The sequence below is a fragment of the Somniosus microcephalus genome, chromosome 8, assembly GCF_052327205.1.
Source record: "Somniosus microcephalus isolate GS21.2 chromosome 8, FLI_Smic_1.0, whole genome shotgun sequence".
NCBI lineage: Eukaryota > Metazoa > Chordata > Chondrichthyes > Squaliformes > Somniosidae > Somniosus > Somniosus microcephalus.
In genome coordinates, this window is record NC_140994.1 from 120,681,957 (window position 1) to 120,697,495 (window position 15,539).

Consider the following 15,539-nt stretch of genomic DNA (forward strand, 5'->3'; position numbering starts at 1 on the left):
CACGTACATTGCTCTGTACATTGTGCCACGTACATTGCTCTGTACGCATTGTACCAGGTACATTGCGCTGTACGCATTGTACCACGTACATTGCTCTGTACACATTGTACCAGGTACATTGCTCTGTACACATTGTACCAGGTACATTGCCCTGTACACATTGTACCAGGTACATTGCGCTGTACACATTGTACCACGTACATTGCTCTGTACATTGTGCCACGTACATTGCGCTGTACACATTGTACCAGGTACATTGCTCTGTACACATTGTACCACGTACATTGCTCTGTACACATTGTACCAGGTACATTGCTCTGTACACATTGTACCAGGTACATTGCCCTGTACACATTGTACCACGTACATTGCGCTGTACACATTGTACCACGTACATTGCGCTGTACACATTGTACCACGTACATTGCGCTGTACACATTGTACCACGTACATTGCGCTGTACACATTGTACCAGGTACATTGCTCTGTACACATTGTACCATGTACATTGTTCTGTACACACTGTTCATGTCATTGTGCCGTAATTCTGTACTCAGTATTAACTGTAACCCACAATTTTGTCCCATTCGCAAATGTTGATATCGTTTGACCTCAGCTCCAGGCAACGCTGTGATGTCATTAGCCAATCGCCTGCGCGATAACCCATGATTTGCTCTTCGCTGATTGGCTGGCACTGGTGCAGCAACATTGACTGTCCGGGCTACCACTGCCGTATCTGTCAGTCTCGTCAATAGCCTCCGCCCAGCCGGTCCCAGTGCGAGGGGGCCCCGGCTGGAGGGAAGAGGAAGCGTGTCTCTCTAATCTCCTTCCCTCACCGCCCCTGTTTCCGGGCGGTGCCTGGAAACGGCGGACCGATCGGAAGTGACTGAAGTAGAAGATGGCGACGGGATGGTGCGGCTCGGGCAGCGGGAGCCGGCGGGGAGAGCGGGATCTGACCCGGCCGCGACCTGCACTCGGCTGGGCGCTGCTTCTCATTCACTGCCTGGGCCCGGGTGTCGCACCGGTCGGCGCTGACATGACGGACGGCAACAGCGAGCACCTGAAGCGGGAGCACAGCCTGATGAAACCGTACCAGGGTGAGTGAGTGAAGGAGGCGAGGGGCGCCGGGCCTCGCCTCCACTCTGGGGCCGGAGTCAGAGGATCAGCCGTCATGTGATGAGACCTACCTGATCAGGCGGCACATGGCCAGAATGTCACGTGATTAAAATCTCCAGAGGTGGGGACCCGCGAGGACCTCGCCCCAAGAGCCCCCGACACCCGAGAAGTTTAACATACCTTCTCTGCTTTTGAATTCTATTCCATTACTTTGCGCCATTTATGGCTTTATTAATCTGTGTTGCTACTTTTAATGATTTGTGAATCTGTATCCCTAGATCACTTGCCACCTCTACCCTATTTAGACTCTTGCTGTCCAGGAGTATGTGACGTCCACATTCTTCCTATCATAAAGCACCGCCTCACACTTACCTATATTGAAACTCATTTGCCATAAATGCCTTATTGTATTTGTCGCAGTCCTCAGTATTAACTACCCCACAATTTGATGTCATTTGCAAATTTTGATGACCTACTTCTGATTCGAGTCCAAATCATTTATGTAAATATAGTGAACCACAGTGGTCCCAGCACTGATCCTTGTGGAGCACCACTTCCCACTCTCTGCTCGTCTGAGTAACTACCTTTAACCCCTATTCTCTTTCCTATTTTGTAGCCAGTTTGCTATCCATTCCACTGCTTGACACACATGCTCTGACCTCAGTCATGAGTACCTTATCAAAGGCTTTTTAAAAATCCAAGTACACTACATTCATTGCATTACCTTTATCTACTCTTTCTGTTACTTCAAAGAATTCAATGAGGTTGGTCAAGCATGACTTTCCCTCTTAAAGTATAGTCAGCATGAATTTAATCATAGTTTTGATTTCTACATGTTTTTTCAAGAAGATCTTTGAGTAAAGATTCCAATAACTTCCCTACCACTGATGTGGTCATTGATGTATAGTTCCCTGGCTTTGTTCTGTCTTTTTGAATGTAGGAATAACATTAGTTGTCTGCCAGTCCTCTGGCACTCTACACTTTTCTATTGTTTTTATATATGCCTCTGCTATCTCTTCCCCAACTTCTTTGAGTATGTGTGGATGCAATCCATCGGGACCCAGGGTTTATCCTCTCTAAGTTTGGCTAGTTTATCAATTATCTTCCCTCCTTTCTATCTTAAATGTCTTGATGGCCTTTTTGATCTCTTCCAATGTCATATCATCTTAAAAATTGTATCCTAAGATAGTTATCAATTGATGTTTGTAGGTTGTCAATTTTTGGACAGTTTTTTCATAGGCCCTATGTGTGCAAAAGTTTGAGTAATGTATCTAGCATTGTCACTTTTTTCTTAGTGTGTTCTGCCTGTTCATGATTTAAGCTAAGAACAGAAACGGAACAGCGATACTGTGGAAAATGTGGCAGTGCACAATTGTACAAAATGTTTGTTCATTTTGAAGGGCAGTTGCAACAGAAGAAGTTAAACAAAATGAAACAATGTATATTTACAGAAAGTTACGGAGAAAGAAAGGACTGATGGGAACAAAATCAAAAGGGAAGTAATATGGAAGTAGAACAGAACAATGAGATCTTGTAGACCACTCCCTCCTTTCCCAGTGTATCAGCTAAATAATAACATTTGAATAATTTTATCTTAAGATCTCCACATACCAACATAAATGAACTGGAGAGATCTTCAGATTTTTGGGCATGTATCAGTTTACAATGTTGCTAATGCTGGATGAGTTCCAATTCCAATATATTGTACTTTTTGCCTACATTTGAAGATGCTAGGTGGTCAATCAATTAATTATTTATTAAATTAGGAAGATCTTCAGTCATTCATTTTAAATGAATTGAAAGTACCCTAAAATTAAAATACCATTAAGAGCATGTTGAAAAATGCATCAAGGTTGCTGCAGCTTTTGATGAAAAAAAGTCACAGTAAACAAATAATGACAGCCTGTCCCACACAACTATGATGCCTTGTGCGTCACCATGTATACCCTCCCCAACGCCACCCGAAAGCCATGTGATCTCCTGGGGGAGGCGTAAAAGCAGATTTGAAAACCCAGGTCAATTAGGGAAAAGTAATCTGGGAAATTCCTCTCTGACCCCCTTATGCATTGGAAACTAGTCCAGGAGACCACTCTGGCCCTGATTACTGTCATACCATGCCTACATCTTGTACGAGATGATCTCTGGCCCAGCCAGAAACAGGTCCAGCTCTCGCTATTTTGATTCCCACAAAAAAGCCAATATTAGACACTGGTCAGTTAGCTTTATATTTTAAGGTCCCGTTCTCCACAGCAGACCCTTCATAATAATTCTACAAAAAATGCTTATTGTCTCGCTGCTTTCCTTTGAGATGGATGGGAATGTGGTTGACCTTTTTGTTTGCTCGACTGAGCACATTAAAGGTGGAGTGTTCTGTTCCCACTAGTCTGTTAACTTCACTGGCCACGGTCCAGCACGCAGATTAACTCTGAGCCCTTCTTCCATCTGGCGTCTGCTGGATTGTTTTTTGTTGCTAGATACGAGCAGGGAGCCACAGCCTAGGGACGTGGAGGGGGAGGGCAAGTCTTCATGTACGCATGCTCATCCGTGCTGATTTCCAGCCTCCAACTGGTGGTGAAATTCCACAATGAATGCGGCTCATGATAGTTCTTTAGCTCATTGGAAATTCATCGGAGATGCAGCGGGCCATCAGATTATCATACAATCGTGCAGCACAGAAGGAGGCTATTTAGTCCGTCTTACCTGTGCGGCGCTTTGAAAGAGCTGTTCAATTAGTCCCACTCGCCTCTTTCCCCATAGCCCTGCAAATTTCTCCTTTTCAAGTATTTATCCAATCCCCTTTTGAAAGTTGCTGTTGAATCTGCTTCCACCACCCTTTCAGGCAGTGCTTTCCAGATCATAGGGGTGAGAGTGCCTGCCCTTGACATCAAGGAAGCATTTGACCGAGTGTGGCATCAAGGAGCCCCAGTAAAATTGAAGTTAATGGGAATCAGGGGGAAAAGTACAAAGGAAGCTGGTTGTGGTTGTTGGAGGACAATCATCTCAGCCCCATGACATCGTTGCAGAAGTTCCTCAGAACCGTGTCCTAGGCCTAACCATTTTCAGAAAGAAAGACTTGCATTTATCTAGTGACTTTCACGACCACCAGACGTCCCAAAGTGCTTTACAGCCAATGAAGTACTTCTTTTTTGAAGTGTAGTCACTTTTTTATAATGTTGGAAACGTGGCAACCAATATGTGCACAGCAAGCTCCCACAAACAGCATAGAAACATGGAAACATAGAAGATAGGAGCAGGAGTAGGCCATTCGGCCCCTCGAGCCTGCTCCGCCATTCAATGAGATCATGGTTGATCATCCAAATTCAGTACCCTGTCCCTGCCTTCTCCCCATATCCCTTGATCCCTTTAGCCTTAAGAAATATATCCAACTGCTTCTTGAATATATTTAATGAACTGGCCTCCACCGCCCTCTGTGGCAGAGAATTCCACAGGTTCACCACTCTCTGGGTGAAGAAATTCCTCCTCATTTCAGTCCTAAATGGCTTACTCCTTATCCTTAGACTATGACCCCTGGTTCTGGACTCCCCGGCCTTCCTGCATCTAGTCTGTCCAGGCCTGACAGAATTTTATAGGTTTCGATGAGATCCCCTCTCAATCTTCTAAACTCCAGTGAGTATAAGCCCAATCGACACAATCTCTCCTCATACGTCATTCCTGCCATCCCAGGTATCAGCCTGGTGAATCTTCGCTGCGCTCCTTCCATGGCAAGAACATCCTTCCTCGGATAAGGCGACCAAAACTGCACACAATACTCAAGATGTAGTCTCACCAAGGCCCTGTACAATTGCAGCAAGACATCCTTGTTCCCGTACTCGAACCCTCTTGCTATGAAGGCCAACATACCATTTGCCTTCTTAACCGCCTGCTGCACCTGCATGCTTACCTTCAGCGACTGGTGCACAAGAACACCCAGGTCTCTTCGCACTTTCCCTTCTCCCAATCTATTGCCATTCAAATAATAATCTGCCTTCCTGTTTTTGCCACCAAAGTGGATAACCTCACAATTATCCACATTATGGTGCATTTGCCATGTTTCTGCCCAATCACCCAACCTGTCCAAATCGTACTGGAGTTTCACGACATCCTCCTCACAGCATACCCTCCCACCCAGCTTTGTGTCGTCCGCAAATTTGGAGATATTACATCCAATCCCCTCGTCCAGATCATTAACATATATTGTGACCAGCTGAGGTCCTAGGACCGATCCTTGCGGTACCCCACTAGTCACTGCCTGCCACTCGGAAAACGACCCGTTTATTCCAACTCTTTGCTTTCTGTCCGCCAACCAGTTCTCTATCCAAGTCAATACCTTGCCCCCAATCCCATGTGCTTTAATTTTGCACGCTAATCTCTTATGCGGGACCTTATTGAAAGCCTTCTGAAAGTCCAAATACACCATATCCACTGGTTCTCCCTTATCTATTTTACCAGTTACATCCTCAAAAAATTCCAGTAGATTAGTCAAGCATGATTTACCTTTTGTAAATCCATGTTGACTTTGTCCGATCCTGTCACTGCTTTCCAAGTGCTCTGCTATTACATCTTTTATAATAATGGACTCGAGCATTTTCCCCACTACTGATGTCAGGCTTACCGGTTTATAATTCCCTGCTTTTTCTCTACCACCTTTTTTCAATAGTGGGATAACATTAGCTACCCTCCAATCCATGGGTACTGTTCCAGAGTCTATCGAGTTCTGGAAGATGACCAGCAATGCATCTACTATTTCTAGGGCCACTTCCTTAAGTACCCTCGGATGTAGATTATCAGGCCCTGGGGATTTATTGGCCTTCAATCCCATCAATTTCCCTAACACCATTTCCCTACAAATACTGATTTCTTTCAGTTCCACCCTTTCATCAGACCCTATGTTCCCCGGCATCTCTGGGAGGTTGTTTGTGTCCTCCTTTGTGAAGACAGAACCAAAATATGTATTTAGTTGGTCAGCCATTTCTTTGTTCCCCATTATAAATTCCCCTGTTTCTGACTGCAAGGGACCTACGCTTGACTTCACCAATCTTTTTCTCTTCACATATCTATAAAAGCTTTTACAGTCAGTTTTTATGTTCCCTGAAAGCTTACTCTCATATTCTATTTTCCCCTTCTTAATTAATCCCTTTTTCCTCCTTTGTTGAATCCTAAACTGCTCCCAATCCTCAGGATTATTGCTTTTTCTGGCCAATTTGTGTCCTCTCCTTGGATCTTATGCTATCCCTAATTTCCCCTGTTGGCCATGGTTGAGTCACCTTTTTTGTTTTTTTATGCCAAACTGGGATGAACAAATTCTGTAGTTCATCCATTCGGTCTTTGAATGTTTGCCATTGCCTATCCACTGTCAACCCTTTGAGTGACATTCCCCAATCAATCCTACCCAACTCACTCCTCAGACCATTGTAGTTTCCTTTATTTAAATTTAGGACCCTAGTCTCTGAGTCAACTACTTCATTAGCCATCTTAATGAAGAATTCGATCATATTATGATCGCTCCGACCCAAGGGGCCTCGTACAACAAGATTGCTAATTAATCCTTTCTCGTTACATAATACCCAGTCTAAGATGGCCTGATCTCTGGTTGGTTCCTCGCCATATTGGTCCAGGAAACCATCCCGTAAACACTCCAGGAATTCCTCCTCCACAGTATATTGTTACTAATTTGGTTAGCCCAATCTATATGTGTGGTAAACCACTGTTATTGTATCCTACTGTTATCGTTATTGCATATTGTTACCTCTGGTTGGCGCTGTGTACCAATGCATGCCTCAGCTGGCTCCGCCCACATGACCAGGTATAAAGGTGGGTGTTTCGGCAACCCACTTCCTTCTTGGAACCAGTTGGCCACGAGAGGCATGCTCTGTTCTTTAGTTAATAAAAACCTCTTCATTACTTTCCCAATTCATTGCCTTTTATGGAGTAATTGATAAGCGTATCAATTTTATTAACTAAAAGTAAAATGTCCGGAACTGAGCAGCAACAACAGCAGGCGTTGCTGCGAGCCCTCAGACCAGCATGCCTGGACCTTGACCCTCAAGCAGCGGGTTCATCGACCAATTTCGAACACTGGCTGAGCTGCTTTGCATCCTTCCTAGAAGCCTCCGCCGTGACATCAGAGGAGAACAAACTAAAAGTTTTGACCGCCCAGGTGAGCCCTCAAGTATATACACTCATCCGGGACGCTACTACGTACACGGCGGCCCTCGAACTACTAAAAGGGCAATACACGCGCCCAGTGAACACGATTTACGCCAGACACCTCTTGGGATCCCGCAGGCAGCAACCGGGGGAATCGGTAGAGGCATTTTTACGGGCGTTACAGACACTCTGCAGGGACTGCGACTGTAAGGAGGTAACGGCTGCGGGGCACGCGGAGGGACTTACCTGTGATGCCTTCGTTAGGGGCCTCCAGTCCGACTACTCCCGGCAGAGACTGCTCGAAAGCAAGGAGCTCGACCTGAAGACGGCCGTAGCCCTTGCGCTCTCGTTAGATGCGGCCCACCGAAACCTCGAAGCATACTCGCGTAACGGCGCCGCGCCATGGCCATCGCGACCTTGGGACATGGGACCGCCGCCCCCGGTACCAACTGCTGCAGCGATGTCCCGAAATCAACCGGGACCGCCGCCCCCGGTACCAACTGCAGCGATGCCCCGTAACCAGGCCCAAAAATGCTATTTCTGTGGCCAGTTAAAACACCCTAGAGTGCGCTGCCCGGCTAAGACCGCTACCTGCTCGGGCTGCGGGAAGAAAGGCCATTACGCCAATGCCTGCAGGGGGAAACCCGCGAACGCCAGCAGCGCCGCGTGCGAACCGTGGGGGCAGCCATCTTATCCGCCATTTTGTGCACCTCCAGCCGCGTGGGGACCTGAATCATGGCCGCCGCCATTTTGTCCGCCGCACTCGACCACCGTCTCGTCGGACGACCATATCGACTCACTAAGCCATACACCGGCCTCCGCTACGCTGGATCAAGCCCTGCCTCATCATCTGTCCAGGTCCATGATGGACATCACGGTAAACGGCCGCGCCACCACTTGCCTATTTGACAGCGGGAGCACAGAGTTTTATTCACCCCGACACGGTACGTAGCCACTCCCTCACGGTCCTGCCAACGCGCCATCGGATTTCTATGGCGTCTAAGTCCCATTCAATGGACGTCGGCGGCTACTGTGTGGTGACCCTTTCGGTTAGGGGCACAGAATATAAAAATTTTAAACTTCTTGTCCTGCCCTGTCTTTGCGCTGCCATGCTGCTAGGGTTGGATTTTCAGTGCCACCTTAAAAGTGTCACATTAGCATACGGTGGACCCCTCCCCCCACTCAGTCTGCAACCAACACCTTTTAAATAGCCCGCCGCACACCACTTGCAGCCTTTCCACACTCAAAGTCGTCTTCCCCCCCTTGTTCGCTAACCTCACCCACAACTGTAAACCCATCGCTACCAAGAGCAGGCGGTACAGCGCCGGGGACAGAGCTTTTATTAGCTGAGGTGGAGCGGCTCCTGAAGGAGGGCATTATCGAAGGGAGCACCAGCCCCTGGCGAGCCCAGGTTGTAGTCGTTAAAACCACCGATAAACGCCGCCTGGTCATTGACTACAGCCAAACCATAAACCGGTACACTCAGCTGGACGCATACCCACTTCCTCGCATATCTGATATGGCCAATCAGATTGCACAATACAGAGTATTCTCCACCATTGACCTTAAGTCAGCATACCACCAACTCCCCATCCGCCAGTATACTGCCTTCGAGGCGAACGGCCGCCTCTACCACTTCCTTAGGGTTCCCTTCAGCGTCACCAACGGGGTTTCGGTCTTCCAAAGGGAGATGGACCGGATGGTTGACCAGAACGCGCTGCAGGCCACCTTTCCCTACCTGGATAACGTCACCATCTGCGGCCACGACCAGCAGGACCATGACGCTAATCTAGAAAAGTTCCTCCGTACGGCCCAGCGGCTGAACCTAACGTACAATAAGGAGAAATGTATGTTTCGCACCAAACGCCTTGCCATTCTCGGCTGCGTAGTGGAGAACGGAGTCATCGGGCCCGACCCCGACAGAATGCGCCCCCTTATGGAGCTCCCCCTCCCCCACTGCCAAAAAGCACTGAAGAGATGCCTGGGGTTTTTCCTCTTACTATGCTCAGTGGGTGCCCCACTATGCGGACAAAGCCAGACCCCTCATCAAATCCACCTCCTTCCCCCCCTGACACCAGAGGCGTGTGCAGCCTTCACTCTTATCAAGAGCGATATTGCGAAGGCCACAATGCACGCAGTGGATGAGTCCATCCCCTTCCAAGTGGAGAGCGATGCATCCGACTTCGCCCTAGCTGCGACCCTTAACCAGGCGGGCAGACCTGTGGCCTTTTTCTCAAGGACCCTCCAGGGCCCCGAGATTCGACACTCCTCTGTCGAAAAGGAGGCCCAGGCTATTGTGGAAGCGGTGCGTCACTGGAGGCATTACCTGGCCGGAAAACGGTTTACCCTTCTCACTGACCAGCGTTCAGTTGCTTTTATGTTCAATAATAAGCAGAGGGGCAAAATCAAGAACGACAAGATCTTGAGGTGGAGAATTGAACTCTCCACCTACAATTACGATATCTTGTACCGGCCCGGGAAACTCGATGAGCCCCCAGATGCCCTATCACGTGGTACATGCGCCAACGCGCAGGTTAATAGACTGCAGTCCCTCCACAATGACCTCTGCCACCCGGGGGTCACCAGGTTCTTCCATTTCATCAAATCCCGTAACCTGCCCTACTCCATCGAGGAGGTCAGGACCATGACCAGGAACTGCCAAATCTGTGCCGAGTGCAAAACGCATTTTTATAGGCCAGACAGAGCAAGCCTGATCAAGGCCACTCGCCCCTTCGAGCGCCTGAGCGTCGATTTTAAAGGGCCCCTCCCCTCCTCTGACCGCAACGTGTACTTCCTCAACATAATTGATGAGTACTCCCGTTTCCCGTTCGCCATCCCTTGCCCAGACATGACCAGTACCACGGTCATCAAATGTCTGAATGACCTCTTCGCCCTGTTCGGGTTTCCTAGCTATATACATAGCGACGGGGGCTCATCTTTCATGAGCGACGAACTTCGTCAGTACCTGCTCGCGAGAGGTATTGCTACGAGCAGGACCACCAGCTACATCCCCTGGGGGAACGGCCAGGTGGAAAGAGAACGCGACGGTTTGGAAGGCCGTCCTCTTAGCCTTAAAATCTAAGGGCCTTCCGACCTCTCGCTGGCAGGAGGTCCCTGCGGCGCTCCACTCCATCCGGTCACTGCTTTGTACTGCCACTAATGCCACCCCTCATGAGCAAATGTTAGTTTTCCCCAGGAAGTCCACATCGGGAACCTCCCTACCGACATGGCTGACTTCTCCTGGGCCCGTCCTACTGCGGAGGCACGTGAGGACCCATAAAACGGACCCCCTGGTCGAGAGGGTGAACCTCCTACATGCCAACCCCCAGTATGCCTACGTGGCGTACCCAGACGGGCGGGAGGACACGGTCTCCATACGAGACCTCGCACCCTCGGGTGCCCCTGAATTACCACCGTTATCCCCCACCACTTCTCCCAACCCAACCCCTGTAGACGGCATGCCGGAGCCCCAGGACCCTTCGTTGACCACCCAGACACCAGATTCGACGTTGGATACTGCACCGCCACCGCCACCACGACGATCAGGACGCCATACAAGGCCTCCTGATAGACTTACCTACACAAACTTGTACACTTCACCCCGCCGGACTAAATTTTAAACAAGGGGTGAATGTGGTAAACCACTGTTATTGTATCCTACTGTTATCGTTATTGCATATTGTTACCTCTGGTTGGCGCTGTGTACCAATGCATGCCTCAGCTGGCTCCGCCCACATGACCAGGTATAAAGGTGGGTGTTTCAGCAACCCACTTCCTTCTTGGAACCAGTTGGCCACGAGAGGCATGCTCTGTTCTTTAGTTAATAAAAACCTCTTCATTACTTTCCTAATTCATCGCCTTTTATGGAGTAATTGATAAGCGTATCAATATGTAGATTAAAGTCACTCATGATGACTGCTGTGCCCTTATTGCACGCTTCTTTAATTTCCCTTTTAATGCCATCCCCAACCTCCGCCTTACTGTTTGGAGGTCTGTATACCACTCCCAGTAACGATTTCTGCCCCTTAGTATTTCTCAATTCTACCCATACAGATTCCACATCATCAGAGCTAATATCCTTCTTTACAATTGTGTTAATCCCTTCTTTAACCAGTAATGCTACCCCACCTCCCTTTCCTTTTTGCCTATTTTCCTGAATATCGAATACCCCTGGATGTTGAATTCCCAGCCTTGGCCATCCCTGAGCCACGTTTCCGTAATCCCAACCAAATCATATTCGTTTACTTCTATTTGCGCAGCCAATTCATCCACCTTATTATGAATGCTCCTCGCATTAAGACACAAAGCCTTCAGGCTTGTTTTTTTAACGCTCTTAGACCTATTAGAATTATTATTTACTGTGGCCACGTTTGATTTAAACCGTTGATTTTTCTGACTGCCACTTTTGTTTTTCCTCCTTCCTATCTTTTGCTTTTATCCTTGTTTCCCTTTCCTCTGTCTCCCTGCTCAGGTTCCCAACCCCCTGCCATTTTCGTTTAAACCCTCCCCCAGAGCACTTGCAAACACTCCCCCTAGGACATCGGTTCCAGCCCTGCCCAGGTGCCCAGAACCGGTTCCAATGTCCCAGGAACTTGAATCCCTCCCCGTTGCACCATTCCTCTAGCCACGTATTCATCTGAAATATCCTTCTATTTCTACTCTGACTAGCACGTGGCACTGGTAGCAATCCTGAGATTACTACCTTTTTGAGGTCCTATTTTTAAATTTACCTCCTAACTCCCTATATTCCGCTTTTAGGACCTCATCCTGCTTTTTACCTATATCTTTGGTGCCTATATGCACCACGACAACTGGCTGTTCACCCTCCCCTTCCCAAGATATTCTGCAGCCGCTCTGAGACATCCTTGACCTTTGCACCAGGGAGGCAACACACCATCCTGGAGTCTCGTTTGCGGCCGCAGAAATGCCTATCTATTCCCCTTACAATAGAATCCCCTATTACTATAGCTCTACCCCTCTTTTTCCTCCCGTCCTGTGCAGCAGAGCCACCCCTGGTGCCAGGAAGTTGGCTGCTGCTGCTTTCCTCTGATAAGCCATCCCCCCCAACAGCACTCAAAGTGGTATATCTGTTGGAGAGGGGGATGGCCACAGGAGACCCCTGCACTACCTGCCTGCGCCTAGTACTCTGCCTGTTGGTCACCCGTTCCCTTTCTGCCTGTCCAACCTCTACCTGCGGTCTGTCCAACTCCGTAAACGTGCTATTCACGATGTCCCGAGCATCGCGAACGCTCCAGTATGCATCCAATCGCACCTCCAGTGCCGCAATGCGGTCTGTCAGTAGCTGCAGCTGGATGCACCTCCTGCGCATGTAGTTGTCAGGGACACAGGAAGTGTCCCTGAGTTCCCACATATCGCAGGAGGAGCATACCACGTGGCCGGGCTGACCTGCCATGACTTACCCTTTTAATTAATTGAATTTAAATTAAATCAATTGAATTTAAATTAAATCAATCAATCCCACTAATTACACTACAGTTAAATGGTTTACCAACAGTCCCCGCTACACCAGAGAGACATTAGTAACTATAAACCACAGAGTTTAAGTTTATAAAGAGAGAAATACTCACCAACCAATCACTTACCTGCTTCCTGGTGACGTCACACTTCAATTACTTTTTACTTCTCTCCCTCCCTCTGAGCTCGGAGACTTCAGATTAGTCTCTGGCGCCCTTTTTTAAACCGCCGCTCGGCCTCGTCCCTCGCAGGTCCGCACCGCCGCCTCCGCTGCTGCTGTGGGGCCTCACCTGGCCTGGCGCCCTTTTTTAAACCGCCGCTCAGCCTCGTCCCTCGCAGGTTCCCACCGCCTCTGCTGCTGCTGTGGGGCCTCACCTGGCCTGGCGCCCTTTTTTAAACTGCCGCTCAGCCTCGTCCCTTGCAGGTCCGCACCGCCGCCTCCGCTGCTGCTGTGGGGCCTCACCTGGTCTGGCGCCCTTTTTTAAACCGCCGCTCAGCCTTGTTCCTCGCAGGTTCGCACTGCCACCGCCTCCGCTGCTGCTGTGGGGCCTCACCTGGTCTAGCGCCCTTTTTTAAACCGCCGCTCAGCCTCGTCCCTCGCAGGTTCGTGCCGCTGCTGTTGCAGCAATGTGATGATGACCAGATAATCTGTTTTGGTGACGTTGATTGAGGGATAAATATTGGCCAGGACATCAGGGAGAACTCCCCTGCTCTTCACAATAGTGCCATGGGATCTTTTATGTCCACCTGAGAGCAGATGGGGCCACGGTGTACCATCTCATCTGAAAGACGGCACCTCTAATTGGACAGTGCAGAACTCCCTCAGCACTGCAGTGTCAGCTTAGATTTTTGTGCTCAAGTCTCTGGAGTGGGACTTGAACCCACAACCTTCTGATCCAGAGGCAAGTGTGCTACCCACTGAGCCACAGCTGACACTTTAGCTGCTTCATCAAGGACCTTCTCTCCATCATAAGGTCAGAAGTGGGGATGTTTGCTGATGATTGGACAGTGTTCAGTTCCATTTCCATCAACATTCTGGGGATCACCATTGAGCAGAAACTTATCTGGAGCAGATACACACATACTGTGGCTACAAGAGCAGGCCAGAACCTGGGTATTCTGTGGCGAGTGAATCACCTCCTGACTCCCCAAAGCCTTTCCACCATCTACAAGGCACAAGTCAGGAGTGTGATGGAATACTCTCCACTTGCCCAGATGGGTGCAGCTCCAACAACACTCAAGAAGCTCGACACCAACCAAGACAAAGCAGCCTGCTTGATTGGCACCCCATCCACCACCTTAAACATTCACTCCCTGCACCACTGGCACACCACTGCAGCAACTTGCCAAGGCTTCTTCGACAGCACCTCCCAAACCCGCGACCTTTACCACCTAGAAGGACAAGGGCAGCAGGCGCATGGGAACACCACAAGTTCCAAGTTCCCCTCCAAGCCACACACGATTCTGACTTGGAAATATATTGCCATTCCTTCATCGCTGGGTCAAAATCCTGGCACTTACTCTCTAACAGCACAGTGGGAGCACCTTCACCACACAGACTGCAGCGGTGGTGGGTTGGTGGTCCTCAACCCTCAACCAGCCCCATCAAAAATAGATGAACTGGGATCTTGCTATGTACAGACTGGCTGCCTGCTTAACCTATGCAAGGAAGTAATTCAAAATTGTGAAGTGCTTTTGGACATCCTGAGGATATGAAAGGTGCTACGTAAATGCAAGTTCTTTCTATAGTGTTTCTGTGCAGGCTGTTCCTGGGGTGCAGTTCCACAAGAGCCCATTGCACTCCAGCAACTCCACAAGTGGCCATTGCTCATGTGTTCCCAGACAGAGAGTGTTGATTGACTAGTTATATGCACGGCAGCATTACAGCCGAGTCCAACCCTCTCCTCCTCCTCTAATGTTCACAGACTACCACTTTCCAGTAGGAGGCACTGGACGTCAGTCAGGCGTGGGGGGTAGGCCCAAGCTGATCTCTCCCACTCCTAACCGAGGGCTCTGAGCCCTCTTTTAGCATTGCTGCGGGTGGTAACGTCAGTACAGAGCAGGGATTGAATCTAGGACCTCCAAGTCTGTTGTGTTGCATTTATCCACTATGACTACCAATTTTATATATATTTTCAATTAAGATTCAAATGTCACATCAAATCAACAGTGCGAAACTTTATAAAAGTTAGTGAGGTTTTAAATGTGTAGGTATTGCACAGCCTGTCACATTAAATATTTCAGTGTTGTAAGTGGGATTTCAGTGAATTCTAGCATGTGGCATTGTTTTCTGAACTGTGGGGAAACACCTTGCATCGTAATAAATATGTATCAGACCTCTCCTGCCTGGGTTGTGTCAGGAGAGAGTATTTGGAGTTGTATAGCAATAGGGACATAGGAACAGGAGGAGGCCATTTAGCCCCTCGAGCCTGTTCCCCCATTCAATGAGATCATGGCTGGTCTGTGACCTAACTACATATACCCGCCATTGCCCCATATCCCTTAATACCTTTGGTTAATTAATTTTAAATCTGAGATTGATGGATTTAATAATTGATTTAACATCGACTGCCATTTGCGGAAGAGAGTTCCAAACTTCTACCACCCTTTGTGTGTAGAAGTGTTTCCTAACTTCTCTCCTGAAAGGCCTGGCTCTAATTTTTAGACTACGCTCCCTAGTCCTAGACTCCCCAAGCAGCAGAAATAGTTTCTCTCTCTCTCTCTCCCCTATCAGTTTCCCTTAATATCTTGAAAACTTTGATCAAATCATCCCTTAATCTTCTAAATTCCAGAGAATACAA

General features: G+C 48.6%; 1 protein-coding gene across 1 annotated transcript in view; it reads left to right on the forward strand.

Annotated features, from left to right (window-relative positions):
* Positions 1 to 740: 740 nt before the first annotated feature.
* lman2 (lectin, mannose-binding 2) overlaps positions 741 to 15,539 on the forward strand; it is a 51,515-nt gene continuing 36,716 nt past the window's right edge. The window contains exon 1 of the mRNA XM_085995076.1: positions 741 to 1,097. Coding sequence (XP_085851202.1) covers positions 899 to 1,097 — 199 coding nt within the window. The 5' untranslated portion in view covers positions 741 to 898. The remainder of the gene's footprint in view (positions 1,098 to 15,539) is intronic.